Raw genomic sequence first — 23,659 nt, 5'->3', positions numbered from 1 at the left:
TTCATGACAAAACAAGAATAAAGTGAAATAAATTGAAAGTGCTTCCTCAATGCAATAAAGCTTTCAAAGGTAGATGCTGGAAATAGAATAAAAAGTTCAACAGCATGCATACAACGCTATGTACAGTTATCAACAATCTGAAATACAAAATAAAATCGAAATCATTCAAGGATTGAAGCAAATAATTTTAAAATGATGTCCATGACAGAATTATGTATGTATGTATGTAAAGGATTTTATTTGTGAAATACCACAAGTAAAGTCATCTATCCAATTTCATAAGTTCAACTCTCTATGCAGTGGCAAGGCAGAGAATCGGCAACGTTGTTCTCCTATATTTATTCACTGCGATTATAACTTGGACCCCACTATAGTTATTGTTGTTCAGAAGCTTATCATTGTAACATGTTATCATTTGTGTTCCCATCCTAATGAATTTTCAGTTGATTCAACTGAGAACTATTTTTGAAACTATAATGGAATGACGAAAATCAGATTTTTCAATAATACTTGAGAGAGGAAACCACTATGAAGTAGTTGGACTATAGAAATAAAAAAGGTACCTGAAAGACTGTTTTAATAGAGAATTGTACCTATTGATGAAAACCATTTATGAAATCTCTCAAAATATGTCAAGTGATGAAACAAAATAAATTCCCATCACTAGAAAGAATGTGATAAAGAACATTAATCTCTACATAATTTCCCAATATTCTCCAATCATATTAAATATTACCATAAAATTATAAATATCTCTCACTATTTATTTAGTTGATTTTAACACAAAGCATCTCACAATGCTTTTCTAATTTACAATGATAAATTTGAAACTGCGAACAGAGAATTTAATTTAAATCCTTCAATGTTGTTTTCCATCACGAACTGCTTATTATTAAATCCCTTTTTGCTTTTGGGAAAAAAGTGATTTAATTTAAATCTCATTTGAATGATGAGTACAAGTTGGTGAATTGTCTAATTGTGTGCTACATAAGAAACGTATCATTAAAATTTATGCATTAATCTAATATTCGTCCAAGCCAGGTGTCGAACCCTATATCCTTCTACTTTTTGAAATAAGAATGAATATTTTACTTGACAAATTATTGCAAGTTTTGTCCACCATGAAATACGTTGGAATAATGAAGAACAATTACTTTTAAAACAAAATTACACATTTAAATCAATATAGTTTAGTACTACTATTATCATTATGGTTCAAGAACAATGGCGTTCTATTGAATGCGGTTCAGTAGTATTAGTAAGACATAATCTAGTATCTACTTCTGTAATCACGTGTTACACAAGTAACCAAGTTACACAAGTAATAGTAGTATTACAGTAGTTAGAACAGTTCAAATGTCTCTCACAACATTTGAAGGAATTTGAGATTAGCTACTAAATACTAGTTAAGAAGTAGTCTACCAGCAGTATTCATTAGAACAGATTAAATGTTTCTCATGACTTTCCAAGAGTTTAAAATTAATCACTAAATACTAGTTAGAGGAAAAGTACTAGTAATATTAATGAGAACAGTTCAAATGCCTCTCATAGCTCAATGAGGTTTCTCAGAGCATTTCAAGATGTTTGAAACGGATTACTGAATACTAGTTAAACAATAATTTATAGTAGTATTAATGACAACACTCATAAAGGTGCGTACAGACTTATGCATCACGAACCCGTGCATTCCACTTTTCATCAGCTGATGCTATGCATATAAATATTTTACTGTTTCTGTACAGTTAGGCTACACACACATCGATTTTTGTTCGTACGATACTCTGCTGTCCTTAAGAATTCTATCAGATTAAACGGAACTTGACAAACATCATCTGTTTAATAGCATTTATTAGGCTAGCTTCACACGCATTCGGTTTCATTCGGTTCGGTTCGTTTTCGGTTCGGTTCGGTTCGTTACCGAAAACGAATGAGGCTTTCATACATATCAGGTTTTATTTTGTTCGGTTCTAATTAGGTATTTTCTTCTCAAAACACAGCTGTGTTTGGATTTTCACAGTTCATGCTGGTATTTGAATATAACAGCTGGTGTTAAATTGTAATATGTTATTTCTTGAACAACAAAATTTCAAAGTTAATTAAACATTGTAAATTATTTGAATAGTTACTTTTGTATTATGTTAATATTGAATACAATACAATACAAATAAATTTTATTTCCATTAATATACAAATAAACAATCTAATCAATAAAATGTACATAATATTCAAAAATACAATATATGAAATTTACTACAAATATAAATAAATTACATTTTTTCGGAAATCAACCTACTCAACTATGGGAAACCCATGTTCTAGAGCAGGTGTAGTAGTAATACAATTAAATTTAGAGTGGGGGTGCAAATACATTGGGTAAGTGAGCTCACAAATTGTTTGAAATTATGTTTTCTATATTATGTCTTCCAGTTGTTGTGATCCAGTTTTTAACGGCGCATTTAAATTTTCTTGAGTTTTCAATGTTAGAGATACTATTTTTTTCAAATTGGTAATTTGTTTCTTGTTTTGACACATGGTATATAACCTTCATCTCTTCTCTTCATTGATGAAAACATGTAATATTCGTAGAAAATAATGAAAATTCTCCCTGAGTTTTAATTTATAATATCTTCATATTTTTTTAGCAAACTATTCATTGAGAAAAAAATGTTCCTGTGAACTAACAGAAATGAATTGACCATATGATTTTGACTTGGAAAATTTTGAAACAGATAATCAAGATATGAGGTTAAAATAAAAACAAAAGGCAAGCGTGTGTAAAAAACTTTGTTTTTTCCTGTTTCCCTAGCAACGAATTCGAATATGATAAAACCTATTCGTGTCGAGGGGGCGTTCGGTGCTATGCTGTTGCTATTCGGAACCGAATTCAAACCGAATCACCGTTTCACACTTATCGGAATTCGCCGAAAACGAACCGAAAGCAAACCGAACCGAATGTGTGTGAAAGTAACCCCTCGCTAGAAACTAATTTGAACCTGATGGAATTTATTAGTGTCAAGTGGGCGTTCGGTTCTATGCAGTTTATATTCGGTACCGAATTCGAGCCGAGTTAGGCTAGTTTCATACTCATTCGGTTCGTTTCGTTTTCGGCAAATTCCGATAAGTGTAAAACGGTAATTCGGTTTGAATTCGGTACCGAATGGAAACCGCATAGAACCGAACGCCCACTTGACTCTAATAAATTCCATCAGGTTTCAATTCGTTGCTAGCGAGAGGCTACTTTCACACACTTTCGGTTTGGTTCGGTTCGTTTCGTTTTCGGCAAATTCCGATAAGTGTGAAACGATGATTCAATTTGAATTCGGTACCGAATAGCAATCGCATAGCACCGAACGCCCCCTCGAAACGAATAGGTTTCATCATATTCGAATTCGTTGCTAGTGAAACGGGAAAAAACAAAGTCTTTTACACACGCTTGCCTTTTTTGTTTTTATTTTAAACTGATATCGTGATTACCTGTTTCAAAATTTTCCAAGTCAAAATCATATGGTCAATTCATTTCTGTTAGTTCACAGGAACATTTTTTTCTCAATTAATAGTTTGCTAAAAAAATAATTATGAAAGTTATAAATTAAAACTCAGGGAGAATTTTTATTTATTTTATTTTTCCACGAATATTATATGATTTCATCAATGGAGAGAAGAGATGACGTTTATATACCATGTGTCAAAACAAGAACAAATTATCAATTAAAAAAATCATCTCTCTGAACATCCAAAATTAACATAATCAAAAAGAAACTATTCAAATAATTCACAATTTTTAACTAATTTTAAAATTTTGTTGTTCAAGAAATAACATATCACAATTTAACACAAGCTGTTATATTTAAATATACCAGCATGAACTGTGAAAATCCAAACACAGCTGTGTTTGAGAAGAAAATACCTAATTAGAACCGTACGAGTTAAAACCTTACATGTATGAAAGCCTCATTCGTTTTCGGAAACGAACCGAACCGAACCGAAAACGTACCGAACCGAATGAAACCGAAAGCGTGTGAAGCTAGCCTTACTGTTTCACACTTATCGGAATTTGCCGAAAACGAAACGAACCGAATGAGTGTGGAACTAGCCTAAAACGGCAAAATACCGTACGAACAAAAATCGATGTGTGTGTAGAGCTAACCAGATAGTGTACAGAAACAGTAAGATAGTTATAAGCATAGCATCAGCTGATGAAAAGAGAAATGCATGTTTTGTGGCGCACAAGTCTGTACGCACCTCAACATTTCAAGAAGTTTTAAAACAAATTACCTTGCCAACTGACAAGATATTAATCTTAGGATACTTGCAATGGTATTTACAAGTTGTAAGTGTTAAGTTGAGTTTATTTTCGGCTGGTAGTGTTACAGTTGTCAGCTCTGAAGATGAGATGAACTAATAGTATGAAGCTGTGCAACTATACAACAGAATATGTCCGGTGAAAGCCCATGTAGCCCAAACTAGAAGTAGAGGTTTGAGTGAACAAGCTGAACATAGACAGACAGACAGACAAAGTGCCGACATTCAATTTACTTGTTTGACTTGTGCTCTGTCTGGTTTGGCAGGGGTTTGCTGGTATCTACTCTTTCCGAGGATGGCGGAGGGGGTTTTGGAGGGTATCCTTGAGACGGGCGTCTTGGACTGAAACAGCACACACACACACATAGCCTACGTACGCACGCACACGCACACACACGTTGCCGCAATAACAAAGCCGACGTGGAACAATAAATAATTATTGCTGAAATAATCAGTCTTGCATTTTTTCAAGCCTTGTTTCGAGTAGCTTGATGGATGAAAGGCATTCTATATTCAAAATGATTCAGACCATTCTAACAATTTGATCAACTGAAGATCTTCATGTGTTGATTTGATATAGTGAGGTCCACGTTATAATGGCACTGCCGATTAGCAATGGTATTGCTATCCTTGTCAATTATTCAACAAAGCGGATAGCGCTATTTCTTTCTCGTCTTATTAACGTCTAATCATCGGCTTATCAACAACGTCTTATCAACGTCTTGTCATAAGCATGAAACACTATGACAGCATAGGCTTGAGAATGTACAATAAGTTGCCATTGGATATCAAGTGTTGTGAAAATATTGTTATATTAAAAAAAATACTTTTTGAGTGGCTGGTTTTGAGACCTTTCTATTGTTTGACAGAGTTTTTCGATTCTACTTGATGTAATTCTACTTTGTGACTTTAAACTATTGCTTTGACTTCATTATTAGTAATTGTATTACCATGACTTTGTCAATTGGTCTACGACAGTAAAATCTATTCATTATTATTATTTATTTATCGTATCGCTCTGTTGCCAGATCGTCTTTTAACAATGTAGAATTAATAATTGATTAACAAAATGTTTCATTTCAATTATAAAAATTCATTATGAAATTATTGAAAAATATAATTGATTATTTTTAACGAGAATGAACCGTTAATATTACATCAACTGTATAAGCTATCGTCTATAGAAGGCATTGACAAGACAGAGGATCGACAACTCCTATTTGTCTTCTATCTTTTTCCACTGCCATTAAAACGTGAACCTCACTACAGGTGAAACTTATTCTACAAACCGTGTTTATTATGTCTGTCGCGCACATCAAAATAGAAATGTCTGTAAAAAGTGGGGTTTTTCGGTGTGTAACTACCGCAAAATAGCATCCTTATTTATGTATAAAAACATATTATGTAAAGTTTCTCTTGTAAAAATAATAAATAATGATTTTATTTGTACAGATTACAACAGGGGCCTGTTTCATAAAAGTTACAAGTCCTGTAATACAGGAGAATTACCATTCCAATTATATATTCAATATGACCGATAAAATCAGCTGTTCCTGTATTACAGGACTTCTAAATTTTTATGAAACAGGACCCAGGTCTTCAGTATTATTTTGAGCACGATAATGTACGTATTTTTGCCAACAGAAACGAGTGTTCTTCCTTGAACAATATTTTACCAGTAATGCATCCAAATTTTCTCTTGTGGGGTTACTTCACAGGTCTTAATAAATAGGCCTTATACTCTGAATGCACTTAGAATGAATATTACAACGAAAAATGGGGATATGAGTTCAGGGATACTACATTTCCCTACATTTCAACTCCAGACACAATTTTTTTATTCTTTAAATGCGAAACGATTGATATTTATTGAACTGATAATCTAGCATAGTAGATTGATTAGAAAGTAGCTCAATTATTATGCTTAAAATTAGCCTGATATATTTTTCAAAATTTTCAGCATAATTCATAAAATTCAAAGTTTGCGAATTATTGCCAGAATTTTCAGTATAATTCATTAAAGCTTCAATAACAACAGATTGATGCAAAAATAGATACCAGTCATGCTTCAAATTACGGATGGTGCCGTTTGCACAGTAATAGTTTTAACTGAATATCAATTCGAACTGGATTGAATCCGTATTAAGGCCTCTAAGGCAGTTAAATTCTAATCATGATTAGGCCTCTAAGGCAGTTAAATTCTAATCATGATTAAATTCTAAGAGAACCCAGCAGAGAAAGTTTTTTTGAAAGAAGACTTCTCTGATTGATTCTTAACACTTCTCTGATTGGTTCTTGTGCAATCTAAAAATGATTGGAATTTAACAGACTTCTGTGCAACCGGGCAAAAGTTTCGTTTATTATAATGTTGTTAGTTTTGAAATTAAACCACCAGCTGATTCAATTCAGTTTAGGTGGCCGAAAACAACCGAACTCGTCCGAAAACTACCGAACTCGTCCGAACGATAACCTAACAAAGAAAGCTACAGATGCTCGTCCATTGCAACAGGTTCATATGTCCGTGCACGGCCGATCAAGTTTTCGATCAGAGTTGAATGGGATTTTCCAGCTCTATCCGGCTGAAGTCGAGCTGAGACAACATCATCCTAACCTCAAAATTGTTTCACAGTCTAGTCTGTTTTTGTTTTTTGAACTTTTTCTGTTTTATAAAGTTTCAACTATGGACAATGAAAAGTTGATAAGTTTGGATGAAGAGCATGTTCCATTGTGGGATATGCGAGACAAAAGATATTTATTTATTTATTTATTTACAATGCAAATGACACTAATGTAATAACATTGAAAGATAAAATAATAAGATAGTCCTTGTGCTATTTTTCTTCCAAATTTATAGGTGAAAAAGTCCGAAATAAGGTTAGAATTTCACGTGTACAATTTTGATAAAATTTCAGTCCAAAACAAAAATGAAAACTATAAATTTTGAATTTAGATGGCTTGAATTAATAAATTAATTAGAAATATTACACTCAATTACCACTTGTAACGAATAATATTGAGTTATTTAAGAAAATTTGGAACCATTCAAGCAACACAAACTCGTAAACACTATGACATATCATCGTCGTGATGTTCAAAGGAATCTGTAGACAAAGATTACTGAACAAATAGGATCTAAAGGTAAGATTATTGTAATGAATAACTAATTTAGTGGATATGTGTTTATTCAATTTTGAAAATCTCAATAATTGTTAATGTAAAATTTTGGTGACTATGATAGTAGTTAATTCAATATTTATTCAATAGTTCAGCCGTGAACTAGACGGACATAAACGGTTCCAATGGACGACCATATTCGGCCGAATTAACGGCCGGCAGATTCGTCCGATCCAACGGCCGAACGGATCGGTTGAATACGGTTCCAGTGGACGGCTACCCTTGAGCTTCCACTGTGCAAACGACCCTTAAGTACTATAACGTTTACAGTTACAAGCCGAATTGAAATTGAACGTTTGGTGCTCGAAAAATATAATACGACTGACAATCTTTTGAAAAGCTTTATCAACCTGCATAATTCTCAGACAGGAAAGTAAGCTTCAAATAATGGGAAGTAATGAGGTACTCGATTGTACAGTGACGAGGAAGCGAAATGAGTTATTACCTCGATGAAGCTAGCTCTTTTTGAGGCGGGTTCTGAGGCATGCGTGTTGGTTGGAGTGGCGTGAGGAATCTGAGAGGCGCTGATGTCCTCTCGACTTCTGGATTCCCCTCTCCTGCCTCCAGTCAGGGACTGGCGAGAGCTGGAAGACGTAATGGAGAGTAATTTGATTGTATGGTATGAGATGTTGTGGTATTTCTCCATAATTATTTATTTATTTATTTATTCCTTGAAAAAGCATTACAATAATTCACAATTTAGAAATATAACAACAAAATGAATCAATAGGAAATACAAATAAACATAAGAAACTACTTCCCCAAAAGAGCAAGCTCGAGCTTGGGGAAGGAGCAGCCGTACTTTGACTACTTACTTATTATTAATTAACATTACAGTATATACATTAACAACTAAAATCAAATCCTTTCAATAAACAAGATAAATCAGTGATGCTATAATAGATCAATATATTTACATACAATATGTGTTAGATGCAACACAATTTGTAAATTATATTAAATTATAATAATGACCTGATATGCCTAGCCCAGTGTATAACATGATATAGGATGTGGTACAAAATGAAATCTATTCAATTGGAATAATTACTATACTAATGTAATCCAGAAATTCTCGGCACTATCCCAGCCATGAGAGCTAACCAGATACTTTTTCAAATGTAGTCCAAAGTTTTTTTGGGCGAGTAAACCTCTCAAATTACTTGGAAGAATATTAAAAATAATGGAGATAAATATATGAAGCTACGCTGACCAGCAGTAGTCAATAATCTAGGAACAGTAACCAGACCTGACTCCTCCCGTCTTGTAATAGCACAATCCGTTCTATTAATGAAATGAAAAAGTGATAGCTTCTTATAATATAATATGATGTGATATGAATTGAGAGAATAAGACTCTGATATTCAAATCTGTAGAGATTTGAGTGAAACATTTTGTTTTCAATCAGTTTTTAAATATCAAAATTCGAAATTTTTAGTTTAGTCTTTAGGTTTGAAGAGGAAATTGGACTTTTTGAAGTGAAAGTGAAATCTTAACCTTATTCTTTTTGACACTTGTATTTGTAAAAATTTGGGAGAAGACAGTTTTGGGCTATGCCTGTTGTCTTCTCCCAATCATATTAAATTTATTATAATTATGATCTGTAATGACAATGGAATAAATAAATAAATAAATATTGTCAGAAAAGTGGTATTGACAATATCACAGTCTTATTCTTTCAAGTTATGGAGAGTGATAAACATAATTTTACTATTTTTGTACTATCTATATAAAAATTTGGGGAAGGAACAGTTTTGGGATTTAATCCTGTTGTGCCTTTCCCAATCAATCATCACATTGAGTTCAGAATGATATTCTATCTGTGAATGTATAAATAAATAAATATATAAATAAGTGAGAATATTACATTATAGAAACTGACAAGGGCTGGAAAAAGGAATGGAAAGTAAGAGTATCACATTATGAATGCTGGCGAGATCTGGAAAACGTCATGGAAAGTAATATTATTACATTATAGAGACTGGCGAGAACTGGAAAACGTAATGGGAAGTAAGATTATTACATTATAGAGACTGGCAAGAGCTGGAAAACGTCATGGAAAGTAAGATTATCACATTATAGAGACTGTCGATAACTGGAAAACGTAATGGAAAGTAAGAAGAGTAACAGTATAGAGACTGGCGAGAACTGGAAAACGTAATGGAAAGTCAAAGTAAGAGTATTACATTATAAAGACTAGCGAGAGCTGGAAAACGTAATGGAAAGTAAGATTATCACATTATAGAGACTGTCGATAACTGGAAAACGTAATGGAAAGTAAGAAGAGTATTACAGTATAGAGACTGGCGAGAACTGGAAAACGTAATGGAAAGTCAAAGTAAGAGTATTACATTATAAAGACTAGCGAGAGCTGGAAAACGTAATGGTAAGATTATTACAGTATAGAGACTGACGAGAAATGGAAAACGTAATGGAAAGTAAGAGTATTACTTTATCGAGACTGGTGAGAGCTGGAAAACGTAATCAAAAGTAAGAGAATTATAGTCGTACCAAAAAAGAATACCAGTAAAAGTCTTAGCACTGAGTGTACACAAAGAGCGGTCAGGAGTTCTGAGTTCCAGCGTTACTAGTAGTTCTGTGAACAGTAGACCTCACGCAGTATTCTCATCCACAAGTACCTGATTGAAACCACGGTATATAGAAGAAGACGGTAGGTGTCACGCGCATGTTTGTGCTAAATTTCCGGTGTAGCTGACGTCATTTCATATCCAATCATCTGTTTTTAACAAATAAGTTTCATAAATTGCCAATAGGTGTTAAAAACCTCAGTTGGTGGCGATGACGGAATCTAGCTGGCTGGCCACTGCGCACACATTCCATGACCCCTACCGTTTTCATCTAAATACCGTGATTGAAACTATAGACCTTATAGAAATAGAGCAATAGACTGGCTTCTCCACAAATCTATGTAATCACTTGTCAGCTGATTTATGATGAATAATTCTAGTCTAATATTGGCGTATGAAGGAGGCTCCTTTTTCCTTTTATATTATCCTTGAAATGAAAAATTTCCAAAAACCTTGTATACACGTCGACGTGCAATTAAAAAAGGAACATACCTAGCAAATTTCATGAAAATCTATTACCACGTTTCGCTGTAAATGCGCAACATAATATAAACATTTAAACATTAAGAGAAATGCCAAACCGTCGACTTGAATCGTAGACCTCACTTCGCTCGGTCAATTAGAAAGGAATAGATAGATATATATAGTCTTAATAAAATAAGTTGAGACTTGAAGAAAATATCAGTGTTGCCAAATAGTGCGAAATTTTAATTTTTTCATGCAAGCTCCTATGACAGGATATATTCAATTCGACAAACATGTAGAGTTGTTATATCCACTTAAATGGGCTTGCATGGAAAGATTGAAATTTAGCACAACACGAATATTTTCCCCACGTCTGAACTTATTCCATTCAAACTGCTATGGAAGTCTTAGTTCTGACGCATGTTGTGTCACTAGAGAAATGAAAAAGTGTTTCATTTTACAAAAAAAATATCGAGTGACCTGGTTGACTCAGGTTTGGTGTCAGAGTTTTCAGGTCACAACTAATCAATTTCAGGGCCTCTGACATGAGACCTAACGACTGTTTTTTTTAGGCAGCCGGGACCGACGAATTTAACGTGTCCATCCGAAACACGGGAGTGGCCCGAGAAAAATATCTTGCCCGGGCTGGGACTCGAACCCTGGCCACTGGATTACAAAGCCAGCATCTAATCCACTCGGCTACGGCCTCTCCTTCATTTTACAAAATAACTATATCCTACTAAGGCAGGCAACTGACAACAGGACATGCATACATGATAAACAAGTGTGTACACATATTTTCAATCATTTCACATTTTTTAGTTTTTCAATATAGATGGCTACTGAGGTACTAACTACACGACCACGTTCACACAGAGAAAATGGATATTCCATTGAAAATGAACACACAAGAGACATGAAAAAATACTAGTTTCGTTTGTACAGTAACAATACACCGTACTTTTGTTGAAATTTTGAGAATAACTTTATAAAATAATTGAATGAAAAAGACTAAGAAATTGTCAAAAAACCACTGAATTATTGATAATTAGAAATACCGGTTTCGGTTATTACACCATTGTCAATCTCTGATAAACTAAAACTAAATACAAGAGCAGCAGAATTTATACTAGTAGGCGTGTACTGCTATTGGTCGAGGGCATGAACGCCTGCCATTGGCCTAGCTAGACAGTCTCTCCCCCTCAACGGTGTGACAAAATGGCGGCTTAAGCAACAGAATCGCCATGATAATAAAATTTACTTTTAGTACAAAATAAGAACCAAGAAAACAAGTGTGAAAGATAATAAAACAAATATGTAAATGGAAAAACTATTGACTAATGTATGCTTACAATTTATGATAAAACTAAATTCGTAGTGTTGTACTGGTTGAAATGAATCTGGTCATTTAAACTTTACTGGGAATTTTCCTTAATTACTCTTGTTATTTCTAAAGCCTCTAGAATATTCAAAGATCTGCCTTTGTTATTAACATGATCTTTGAATATTCTAGAGGCTTTAGAAATAACAAAGAGTAATTAAGGAAAATTCCCAGTATAGTTTAAATGACCAGATTATATAACAGATCTTTGAATATTCTAGAGGCTTTAGAAATAACAAGATTAATTAAGGAAAATTCCCAGTATAGTTTAAATGACCAGATTCATTTCAACCAGTACAACACTACGAATTTAGTTTTATCATAAAATTGTAAGCATACATTAGTCAATAGTTTTTCCATTTACATATTTGTTTTATTATCTTTCACACTTGTTTTCTTGGTTCTTATTTTGTACTAAAAGTAAATTTTATTATCATGGCGATTCTGTTGCTTAAGCCGCCATTTTGTCACACCGTTGAGGGGGAGGAGACTGTCTAGCTAGGCCAATGGCAGGCGTTTCATGCCGTCGACCAATAGCAGTACACGCCTACTAGTATAAATTCTGCTGCTCTTGTATTTAGTTTTAGTTTATCAGAGATTGACAATGGTGTAATAACCGAAATCGGTCTTTCTAATTATCAATAAATCAGTGGTTTTTTGACAATTTCTTAGTCTTTTTCATTCAATATGAATAATTACCACAATATCAACTTCTCAACTACACAAAAAGTTATAAAATAATTATTACTGGAAGAATATATAGATCAGGCTTCGCTCATTTTCAGCATACAATGAATTTTATAACAATATTGTTCAAGAAAATAAACATCAACATTTACAATAAAACAGATAACTAGTTACAGGGATTTTAGTGGTTATCATTATGTTTAGTACTGGAATTGAATTATTAAAATGATAGTTTGATCTATTTTCTTAGAATAAAATAATCTCAAAAAAGTGTTTGCTATACTTTAGTGAGGTCCACGTTATAATGACAGTGGAGAAAGATAGGAGATAACGTTGCTGATCCTCTGTCTTGTCAATGCCTTCTGTAGACGTTAGCTGATACAGGTTTATTGATGTAAATATTAAAGGTGCATTCTCGTTTAAAATAATCAATATATTTTATTAAGCAAGAAATTATTTTTCAATAATTTGATAATGAATTTTCATAATTAAAATGAAATATTTTGTTAATTAATTAACTATTAATTTTACATTGTTAAATGACGATCTGGCAACAGAGCAAAGCGAGAAAGGGGTAATGCTATCCGCTTTGTTGAATGATAGACAAGGATAGCAATACCATTGCTAATCAAACACTGTCATTATAACATGGACCTCACTATAGATAGTGAGCAGTACCCACTATATTAAAAGATGATTGATCTTAGTTTTTTTTTATAATGATTAATCAGCATTGATTTTTGTGAATAATTCTTATAATAGTCTAAATTCTTGTGATAGACAAAATTATTATTATCTATTTATTTATTTTGAGTAATCAGCATTGATTTTTGTAAATAATTCTTATAATAGTCTAAATTCTTGTAATAGACAAAATTATTATTATCTATTTATTTAAAATATCATCTTCTTGAGTGAAAAATATTTCCAACACAGCTAGATTTGATTAGATATTTTCAATATCAAGTGAATGATGCATTTACACTACTGAGTGATTTAGCAAAAAATTATGAATTTTATGATCAAATTTATTATTTTTTAAATACCTTGCCCTTGACGGTGGCAGAGAAGAGGCAGGTGACGACTTCCTCCGAGCTCTTTATCCATTGTTAGCAGTAAAACGTGAAACCAGTGGATATTTAGAGCATAAACTTGTACTACGCATATTAAATTTATTCTAAAGATACCACTTGCAGTGTTGAAATTTGAAAAATGTACCAGATTGTAACTATGAGTTATTTTGAAAATAATGTGGTGTTTTTGAAATATAATAAAGTTTAAAACAATGGAATCAATCACAAATTGGATGATTTCAGTATCAACAAACTTATTTGAAATATTCGTATTTTTGAGCCAGAGTGGTGAAGGGGCACAATTGACTTTAAGACTTGAGGGAGAGTAATATTTTATTTTTAGACACAATTATTTACTGAAGTATGTGAAAATTACTATCTTGAATTCTTTAATTCACTAGTATTACAAATTGTTTTGAGGATTAAATTTGATTACAAGAAAACTAACTTGGAAATCAGAACGAAATGAATCATTTAGTAGGAAAGGAAAATACTACATAAACACCTTCCTACTCTCAGAAATTCTTCCATTTTAAGGTGCGTACATATTTACGCGCCGCGAACATGAGCAATTCACTTTTAATCAGCTGATGCCAAGCTTTTTATATCTGTATCTTACCGTTTCTGTAAAAATACAGATATAATCAGCTGATTAAAAGTGAATTTCTCATGTTCGCGGCGCTTATATCTGTACGCACCTTTAGAAATGGTACACATCATTTGATTGAAAAGAGTGAAACTTTTTCACAAAAAAAGCAAGAGAAATTTCATTCCAAAAGGAGAGGACAACTACTCCAAGAACTACTACTCCACTACAATGTGGAGTAGAATGTGACTACAATGTGACAACTACTCCACTTCGATGTGTTAATAAAGTAAGGGAGGAAGTTCAAAAAGTAAAGTTCATCTACAAATCTGAGTTTTTTATGACATTGAACCAAATTGTTTGAAATATGTTGATTAGCCACTGGTATTCATCTGAAAGACTAAACACTAAATTTGAATAGTTTTAGGACATTAACTAATCTTACTTTTAATGAATAAAATTTTAGTTTGTGCACAATTTTTATCAAAAGCGTCCATAGTTAGGAAGAGTTTCAATTCATATGCAATGAATTCTGTTGCTCTCTTCCAGTCACAGCCCGTATATGAATTGTGATTGTACTAATATTAATTAAATAAATAATTGAATAAATGTTTTGAATAACATTTTGAATAAATGAATAAACGAACCTAGCTCCAGGCTCGGTTGCTCAAAGGCATGTTAAATTTTAACCGTGATCTATCACGAGAACTAATCAGAGAATCCTTCTTCCCCAAAAAACTTCTCTGATTGGTTCTCGTGGCATTAAATCATGACTCAAATTTTAACAGGCTTTTTTGCAACCGGGCCTAATGTTGACAGTAGTCCTACTTTGTGATGTGTAGGTTAATGAGGAGTTTTGAAACAAATTTAGGGATTTCCTGGATGCAGATAATGTATGTAGAATGAAGTAGAAACAGGGTTAGTTTATGATATTTGGTCTCGAATTAGTTTGAATCTTGCTGAGGATGAGCACTCACCCCCTTACAAAACGCTTGTACTGTATACTCAATCAAGAAGAAATGAATAATAATATCGAATGACAAAACTGGCTCAGGTTTTGTGTTGTATTTTATTATAAGATAAAATCAATGAAATCTGGAATACGATAAGTTGAGAATTGACTGTTAAGAATTTATGAACAAATTTAATTTTTGGTCGATTGAATTCCACAATGATAATAATGTCAGTTTAATCAAATTAATTATTAATCATGCCGAATTTTTCATTCTTCAAACATCTTAGTTCAATGTCTTTATAAGATAACCACAATTCATGCAGGATTTAAAAAAATGGTGTCGAACTGAATTCTACTACATATATATAATACACCTACACAAACAATTATAGCCTACGCATATGTATGGAATAGGTTTTATTGTTCAATTTATTTTGGTGGGTAGATACTTACGAAGCTACTTCAACCTTTTTCCTGGTACTGATCCAAGCAAGCAAAACAATCAAATACATTACTGCAATGCACATACTGGTACAAAATTAGGGACATGTTTCATAAAAATCTGTAAGATATGTTGGAGGATAGGAACAAGATTACAGAGTAGAGGGGTATCCATACTTAGCTATGCTACACTAGGAATACTTCTTCGGAAGGCGTAGCCATCCTATATCCTAATATTGAATCCACGCTACGTTAATATAAACCGGGCAGATTGCGTAACGTGGACTGATAGAACATTGGGAGATAGCCGTGCTGTCTCCTAGTATTAAGGCTGTGCAACGGCTGAAAATAAACTTTTTACTCGAGATATTCTTACAAGTTTTTCGATTTGTATATCAACAAGCTATCAAAATGAAAAAGTTTTCTCGGGAAAACATTTTTTTCTGATCATAACTTTTTGAGATATGAGTGCCTGAAGTTTGAATTTTTGGGACAGAACATTTCAAATTCGGTAAGATATAAATCCATGAGATTTAGAGGATGGATTCTTCATGGTATTTTTGATCTAGTAAAACAAAACTTTTCTGAAAATATCAATTTTTGAAAAATTTATTCAATTTACCAAAAATAACTCAACTGAAAGTTATTTTTGGGTATTTTTATTAAATTGAATAACTATCTTAAAAATTGATATTATCAGAACATTTTTGTTTTACTAGATCAACAATAACATGAAGAATCTATCCTCTGAATCTCATGGATTTATCTCTTACCGAATTTGAAATGTTCTGTCCCAAAAATTTAAACTTTAGGAGCTCATATCTCAAAAATTAATCATCAGAAAAAAAATGTTTTCCTGAGAAAACTTCTTCATTTTGATAGCTTGATGATATACAAATAGAAAAAAGTTTATTTTTAGCCTTTGCACAGCCTTAAATCCACGCTACGTTGGTGTAATGGAACATATTGCGTAGTGTGGTTCTAACATCGGGAGAAAGAAAGGCTTCGTCTTCCAGAGACGTATTTCTAGCTACACGTGGGTGTAAAAACATATGTTTTTTTGAAAAGTTGGATAGCACCTTTGATTGATAGATAATATACTTACTTGTTCTATGAATCAGGTATCTAATAGTATTACTAAAACCAAATAATCAAATATAAATTTAGGGCCGGTTTCCGAGCTCGAGATTTAACTAAGTTCTAGACTTTAAACAGCTGGAGTCAGAAAATTTGCTTTCCAAAACGGGCCGTAGTCGTAGTTTTTATTATAATCTTTAATTTCTCATTTCTATAATTGGAAACGTTTTTACTTGACGAAATGAAACATTCCCAAATAATTCGAAATAGCTGAAACATTACACTATTTTCTCTTTATTTTATTCAATTTCCTAGTTTTTCGTAATTTAATTTAAACGTGGACTGCGACTTCGCCCCGTTTCGGAAAGCCAATTTTCTGACTCCAGCCTAGAACTTGAAGTCTAGAACTTTGCTATATCCCGAGCTCGGAAACCGGCCCTAAGTTAGGTTAGAAGGAGTAAAGATACGCTATTAATCCGAGGATTAAACTCAAGTTATAAAAGACCAAAGGCTCTCTGTGTGGCTGTTTCCTGATAGGAGTACAGCATTACCGATTCTCTGCCTTGCCACTCCATTCTATAGAGGAAAGCTGATACTGGTATATCTGATGTAACTAAATATTAACTGTTCAAATCTGTTTTAAAATAATCAACTATTACCTTTATACTTTTTTTTTGGTTTATCAGAGATTGACAATGGTGTAATAACCGAAACCGGTCTTTCTAATTATCAATAAATCAGTGGTTTTTTGACAATTTCTTAGTCTTTTTCATTCAATTTATACTTTTTTATATGAACACAATTAGTTTCAGCACTCATGCCATTTTAAAGTGTCTAGTTGTGTTATATAAAACAGTATTTATACGTACGTAGATCCAATAACAAATCATATAAATATGATTGGGAAGGAACAACAGGCTTGGCCCAAAACTATTCCATTCCTAAATTTTGATTACATGTCCAAAAAATAGGTTATGTTTCTTCTGTAAGAAGTTCAAGCTCAACTTTCGTCCAAAAATAAATATGAGATGCAAATTTTAAATTTAGAAAAATTAAAACACCAAATTATAGTTAAATATTACACTTAATTATCACTGCACATTGTATTAATTGAGTTATTTTATGAATTTTGAAGCCAAAAATACACACAAATTCTCTCTTAATTATATTTGTATTAAGAGAGTACTAGTAATATAGACTTTATAGTGGGATACTACACGATAGTTTAAGGTAATGCAAGTATGTAAAGGACTTTTTTCCATATTGTAAATGTTTTTATCTTGTTTAATAAATTCCTCTGACATGGGTTTACATGACAGAGAGAATAAATGAATGAATAAAATTCCCATAACTATTGAACAGTTCAAGTACCCCTATTAAAATACCTGAAGCAATTATATTTTATTCGGCAAGAGAATAAATATGATACAATGATTAAACAATACATTATAAAAATTAAGATTGGATATTTTGTTGATTGATAATTAATTTTCAAATAGTTAAAAGCGATCTGGCCACGTTTTGGAGCTGGAAAAGGATAGCACTATCAGCTTTATCGAATGATAGACAAGGATAGCAGCACCAATGTTCATCAAATACTGCAATTATAACGAGGACCTCACTATAGGAAGATGACATAAAGATGATACGGGGATGATACAAGGATTACAAAATTTTTAGGCAGTTATTCAAAATAATCTTAAGTGGGAGTCACACATGAATTTGGCAGGCTGTCAAGAAGTATATTACTTAATCGTTTGAAATTTATTGTAAACTCTTATGTGTTAAAAACTGTTTATTTTTCTCATGTGCATAGTCATTCAGCTTATGGTATTAATGCCTAGGGAAATGATACTAATGTTACAAAAGTGTTTGTTTTGCAAAAGCTAGCCATTAGAATTATTGCTGGTGTTCCTAGTCGGTCTCATTGCAAACCACTTTTCAAGCGTTATAAAATTTTGACAATTCATTCTATTTATGCACTGGAATGTTTGTTATTAAGAAAAACTTAGCCTGTCTTGCTTTGAATATCTCTGTTTATAGCCCTCATACAAGAAATGCTTCTTCACTCAGACTGAATCAGTGTAATATTATTCCTATACATTGAACTGTTTTATTGAGTTTGGTACAAGACTTTATAATTACTTGCTAGATAGTCTTAACCTTCCGGTAGTCGCGCCCTACTCAATCACACGAGCAGTCGCGTGTTGTACTTTTTACAACATCCAATTTTCCAAATCTTATGTACTCTGTTTACTGTCAAACCATACTAATTAATTGTATAATTACTTTTTAAGATTCCACGCCGAATTTTTGGTGGTGTGCAAATTGATTGAGTGTGGCACAGAAGAAAGAATAGGGATCTGTATGATATGTACGGTCACACCAATGCACTGGCTATTATCAGAGTAGGGAGACTCAGGTGGGCAGGCCATGTTGAAGGAGCTGATGACTCATATCCGGCTAAAAGAATCATGAATTACAACATGGAAGGAAGAAGACGCCCTGGTCGAACAAGACTGAGTTGGATGGACTCAGTCACTGAAGATGCAAGGAGCCTTGGTGTAAGAAATTGGAGACGAGCTGCCATGGACAGAGTAGAATGGAGGCGATTGCTGGAGGAGGCCAAGATCCGTTTTGGATTGTAGAGCCGTGGATGATGATGATAATTACTTTTTCCATCTTCTTGGATTATTTTACGCCTATGAACACTTGGATGATTACCATTTCATAGCCCAATAAGGTACACCAAGCAAAGCCATCAATTCTGTGTTATTGGTTCGTTTACAGTCCCCGTATACAGTCTTTCCCTATCTTATGCACAGTGCGACTTATGCACTGTCGCGACTAAATGGCACCTAAAGACTGAACCATTGCTCGGTTGATACTGCAACTCAGTGGAGTGATGAGGAGAAAGTTTTGGAATTCATAGGTGACTCATTCACTGACATCACCCCATCCAATAGTTTTGTGCAGAAAAAAATGACACTGTTGTACTTTTTACAACAGCGGGACTGCCGGAAGGTTAAGGTTGACGATTTTGAATGTTTTAAAAGTAATATAAGAACTTATCTTGTTGGAAACTGTCCTTATAACAGAAATGAATTATTTTTGAATAATATGTGATGTAAAATGACTTTTATAGATACACGATATTTTATTATGTTGTTCTCATAGTTGATGTATTGTTCTCATAGTTTCTATTGAATTTTATTACACTTTTGACTTTGTTATACATTGTATCAATGTTTCAACAATAAAAGAAATTTGAATTTGAATTTAGGATAGCAACACTCATGTTAATTAATCAAATACTGCAATGATAACATAGAGACAGCGTAGGCACCATAGGGATAGCTTCATACTCTTCATGTGATTTCGGCTATCCTGGAAATAGTGGTTAAACTTCTAAGATTGTCTGATTTCAAACGATTTTACGATATTGCTATTAATTTAGGCATTTCTGGCATCTTTCTCACCTTCCAAGCCTCGACTTGAGTGAAGTTCGCGGCGTGTCGTCAGGGGAAGTGGCACTTGATCCGCCTGGTGACGGACTGGCAAAGTCGATCCTATTCCCAGCATCGTCTATCATTATCAACTGGTTCTGCCTCACAAACACTCCGTGCTTGTCTGCGCACTGTCAAATCAAGCAAAACTCAATGTATAAGAAATACATCAATCATATTATTTATTATTTTACAAAGGCGACTTTCTAGAAGTATTTTAAGCCTAGGTGATGATGATGGGATGAATGATAATACAATGAAGGAAGAGTTATGAATGAATAAAAATTATAGGTTATGCTATCCACTTGAATTGATTTGAGTCCACTTTTCAGTCCAGAAATAAATAAACTAGAGATTTTGAATTTGATTTGATTAAAAACCGAATATAATAGAATGATTACATTCAATAAACTCTCAGAACTTGAAATATTGAGTTATTGGGAAAAATTTGAAACATGAAAAGTAGCCTAATTAATAACGGCAAGTTTCAAGAAAACCCAATCAAAGTTAATCGCTGTAGAATGATGGGGAGTACATCGTCAAGTTCCCAGTTCATAAATTACATATTCTGACCATAAATTGAAATATTCATTAATATATATGGATTTGATAGGCGACAAAATAACTTCATAGAGTGCTGATGTATGTAGGAGACACAAACATGCTATTGAATCTTGAATATATTGATTTCAAGAAGATTTGTCAACCAGTGCCAACTATGAATTGTGTTATAGACTAGAAACTGTTAATATAAGTCTATTTGTATTTGCATATGAATAAATAAATAAATGAATAAATTTACACATCTAGACGATAATCAGAGGTGGGAATCACAGAGTTTGTAAATTATTTAACTCAGTCTGGAATTTATCCGGCTCTGAATATGACTGCAGTTAAATTAACTTAAGGTATGTTACTTATTCTTATTTCACGCTTTTGCTTTTGATATACATCCAGTACATATCCAGTACATATATACATATCCAGTACATCATGGAATGATATTTTCCTCTCCTCAGGTGGTACTGAGGTGTTTGCAGCTTTTTTTCAATATTTTCGTGACAGATTCGATTTCTTTTTTCCTGAAATTGTCAGGCCTCACCGCCCCCAGGCACTAAACCTAGCTCCGCAGTGCAGGCTGGATGCTTGTCTGACTCGGACTAGGCGCTGAGACAGCAAATAATAGCAGCGTTGGTGGGAATGCGAGCGGCCGCAGTAACGTCTTCCACCCAGCAATGGTCGGCGTAGTTCCGCCTAGCGGACAGACGAAAGATCAATCCAGTCGGTTATTTGATCCCTCCAGCCAGGCTCAGCCAAGCAGCCGAGACAATAGAACAATGGAATGGCGGTCTTACTCGCGTTCATCAGCAGTTTTCTTTCTCACGATTATTTTGATTTTTGTGTGTCAATAATAAATCCAGTCACCAGTAAAAAGTATCCAGAAACGTGCTGTACTACCATATTAATGACTTTTCATGATGATTTTTAATTATTTAAAAACACTATTGACATTCTGAGCCTTCAGGCAAAACTTGGGGTCGCTGAGAACGAATCTGCAATCAGAATTTCTCTATCACGAAAAATAACGAAAAAACCCAGCTGTTGATCTTCCAGCAACCGTTAACAGTCATCCTGCAATGCGGCCGAAACACTTCCAAGCCAGACACCCATCTCAAATGACAACAACGCCAAGCTGTGAGAAACCATCCTGCACTGCGGCGCTAGGTTAAGGAGGAGACCTAGACATCTGGATGGCGACAGGGAGTGGTATAGGCAACTGATGATCTGGCCAGACTTAAGGGACTCATGCTCGCTCTCAAGAACCGATGTGAGGATGGTGTTGCTGACAGCTCTGCTAAATATAGAAGCTTTAAACAATTCTACATGAGGAGGATCGAGCTGGCTAAGAGGTTGGCAACTGAGCGACAGATTGAGGATGCACCTAACCAATGCACAGCTGCCTGCGATGTGATAAATACAAACAGATCCATGCCACGGAAAAAGATTGACTTTGCAAGCCCGGATGATTTTAATGGCTTCTTTGTGGGTTCGGTTCAGGATATAGTGGATTCCCTGCCTGATGCTGCCATTGATCCAATTGATCTGTTGGAAGGAAGAATCCAGCCGGGAAAGGAGCATCTCTCATTCTTTCGCCCCACCACACCAGCTGCCTTGAGGAAGATCATACGCTCTTTCAAACCCTCAAAAAGTCCAAATGTGTTTGGCATGTCTGTGAGCATGCTTCGAGAGGTTGTTGATGCCATTGCAGTTCCTCTCTCTGCATCTGTGCAGAGGTCTGGAAATTTTCCTGATTTCTTGAAAACATCAAGAACTGTCCCAGTCTTCAAGAAGGGTTATCGTGAGAACCTTCGTAGCTTCAGGCCAATTTCCTCCATAACTCCTGTCTTTGGCAAAGTGATTGAGGCAGTGATAAAGCCTCAGCTGGAGGCTTTTTTTGAGGAGAATGGCCTGTTCTCCAACATGCAGTTTGGTTTCCAAGTTGAGAGATCAACAGTGGGTTTGTAGTCTACAGTCTACGGGTATAACTCTACAAATATTCCCTTTAAAAACACCAACTTTTTATAAATAACAGGAGGATACTAGAGGAGCATTGAATAGTATGAGCAAGAACGAAACATTTCTACTATGGTTATGCTAACAGCTTTGAATTAATACCTGGAAGTATGGTTTTCCATCGACAGAACCATTGTTTTTTCCTTTGGGCTCATCGAGTATGACCCCCACCCATTTTCCAGCGGCAAACATAGTTGATCCCACATAGGCGACATTTCCAAGAACCTCTTTGCCAATCACCTCGACACGCTGACCCACACGAATATTCATCGTGATCTAAAAATATAAAATGGTGAAATGTAGTGAACAATAAATATCTATATAGCAATATTTTTGTCTATAGGTCATTAATAAAAATATTTTAGGTTATACATTTATGATTAAAAAGTTTAATATGATATTGTTATAGTATCAATCGACTAAATATAATGAAATATTAGCAAACGTTTGATTGTAATAAATAAACTTTTAAAGTTATCAAATAAAGTTATTTAATACGTACATTAAATCATTTTTTCTAAGGAGGGCATGATAAACAAGAAAATACTTGATAAGGATAATGTATAAACTTACTTTTTTACTGAAAAATAAATTTTTGAAATTCAAGAATAATAATGGAAAGAGAAGGCGTAACTTCAGATACTACTCACCTATTTAAGATTTTATTTCATACACTAACTGAAGAGAAACACACCGCACTAATAGAAAAATTTATAAATCCTAGAAATATGTAGTGCTCATGATATAATAGATTATAAATAATTGATTTTATTTATTAAACCTTTTATATCAGGACCCAAGATCTTTCATTCGCTAAATTTCTACATAACCTAGAATTACCAACATCCAA

The 23,659-nt window shown here is 33.7% G+C and overlaps 1 protein-coding gene across 1 annotated transcript in view; it reads right to left on the bottom strand.

Annotated features, from left to right (window-relative positions):
- LOC111061116 (dynactin subunit 1) overlaps positions 1 to 23,657 on the bottom strand; it is a 52,268-nt gene extending 28,611 nt beyond the window's left edge. Inside the window, exons 1-7 of the mRNA XM_039419868.1 lie at positions 23,460 to 23,657; positions 22,912 to 23,085; positions 20,209 to 20,366; positions 15,665 to 15,691; positions 13,644 to 13,694; positions 7,922 to 8,060; positions 4,537 to 4,644 (exon numbers count right to left, since the gene is read on the bottom strand). Of these exons, the coding sequence (XP_039275802.1) occupies positions 4,537 to 4,644; positions 7,922 to 8,060; positions 13,644 to 13,694; positions 15,665 to 15,691; positions 20,209 to 20,366; positions 22,912 to 23,079 (651 nt within the window). The 5' untranslated portion in view covers positions 23,080 to 23,085; positions 23,460 to 23,657. The remainder of the gene's footprint in view (positions 1 to 4,536; positions 4,645 to 7,921; positions 8,061 to 13,643; positions 13,695 to 15,664; positions 15,692 to 20,208; positions 20,367 to 22,911; positions 23,086 to 23,459) is intronic.
- Positions 23,658 to 23,659: the final 2 nt, after the last annotated feature.

Source organism: Nilaparvata lugens, chromosome 1 (genome assembly GCF_014356525.2).
Source record: "Nilaparvata lugens isolate BPH chromosome 1, ASM1435652v1, whole genome shotgun sequence".
Lineage (NCBI taxonomy): Eukaryota > Metazoa > Arthropoda > Insecta > Hemiptera > Delphacidae > Nilaparvata > Nilaparvata lugens.
The sequence above is the reverse complement of the archived record's forward strand: the minus strand, read 5'-3'. Positions and strand labels throughout refer to the sequence as shown.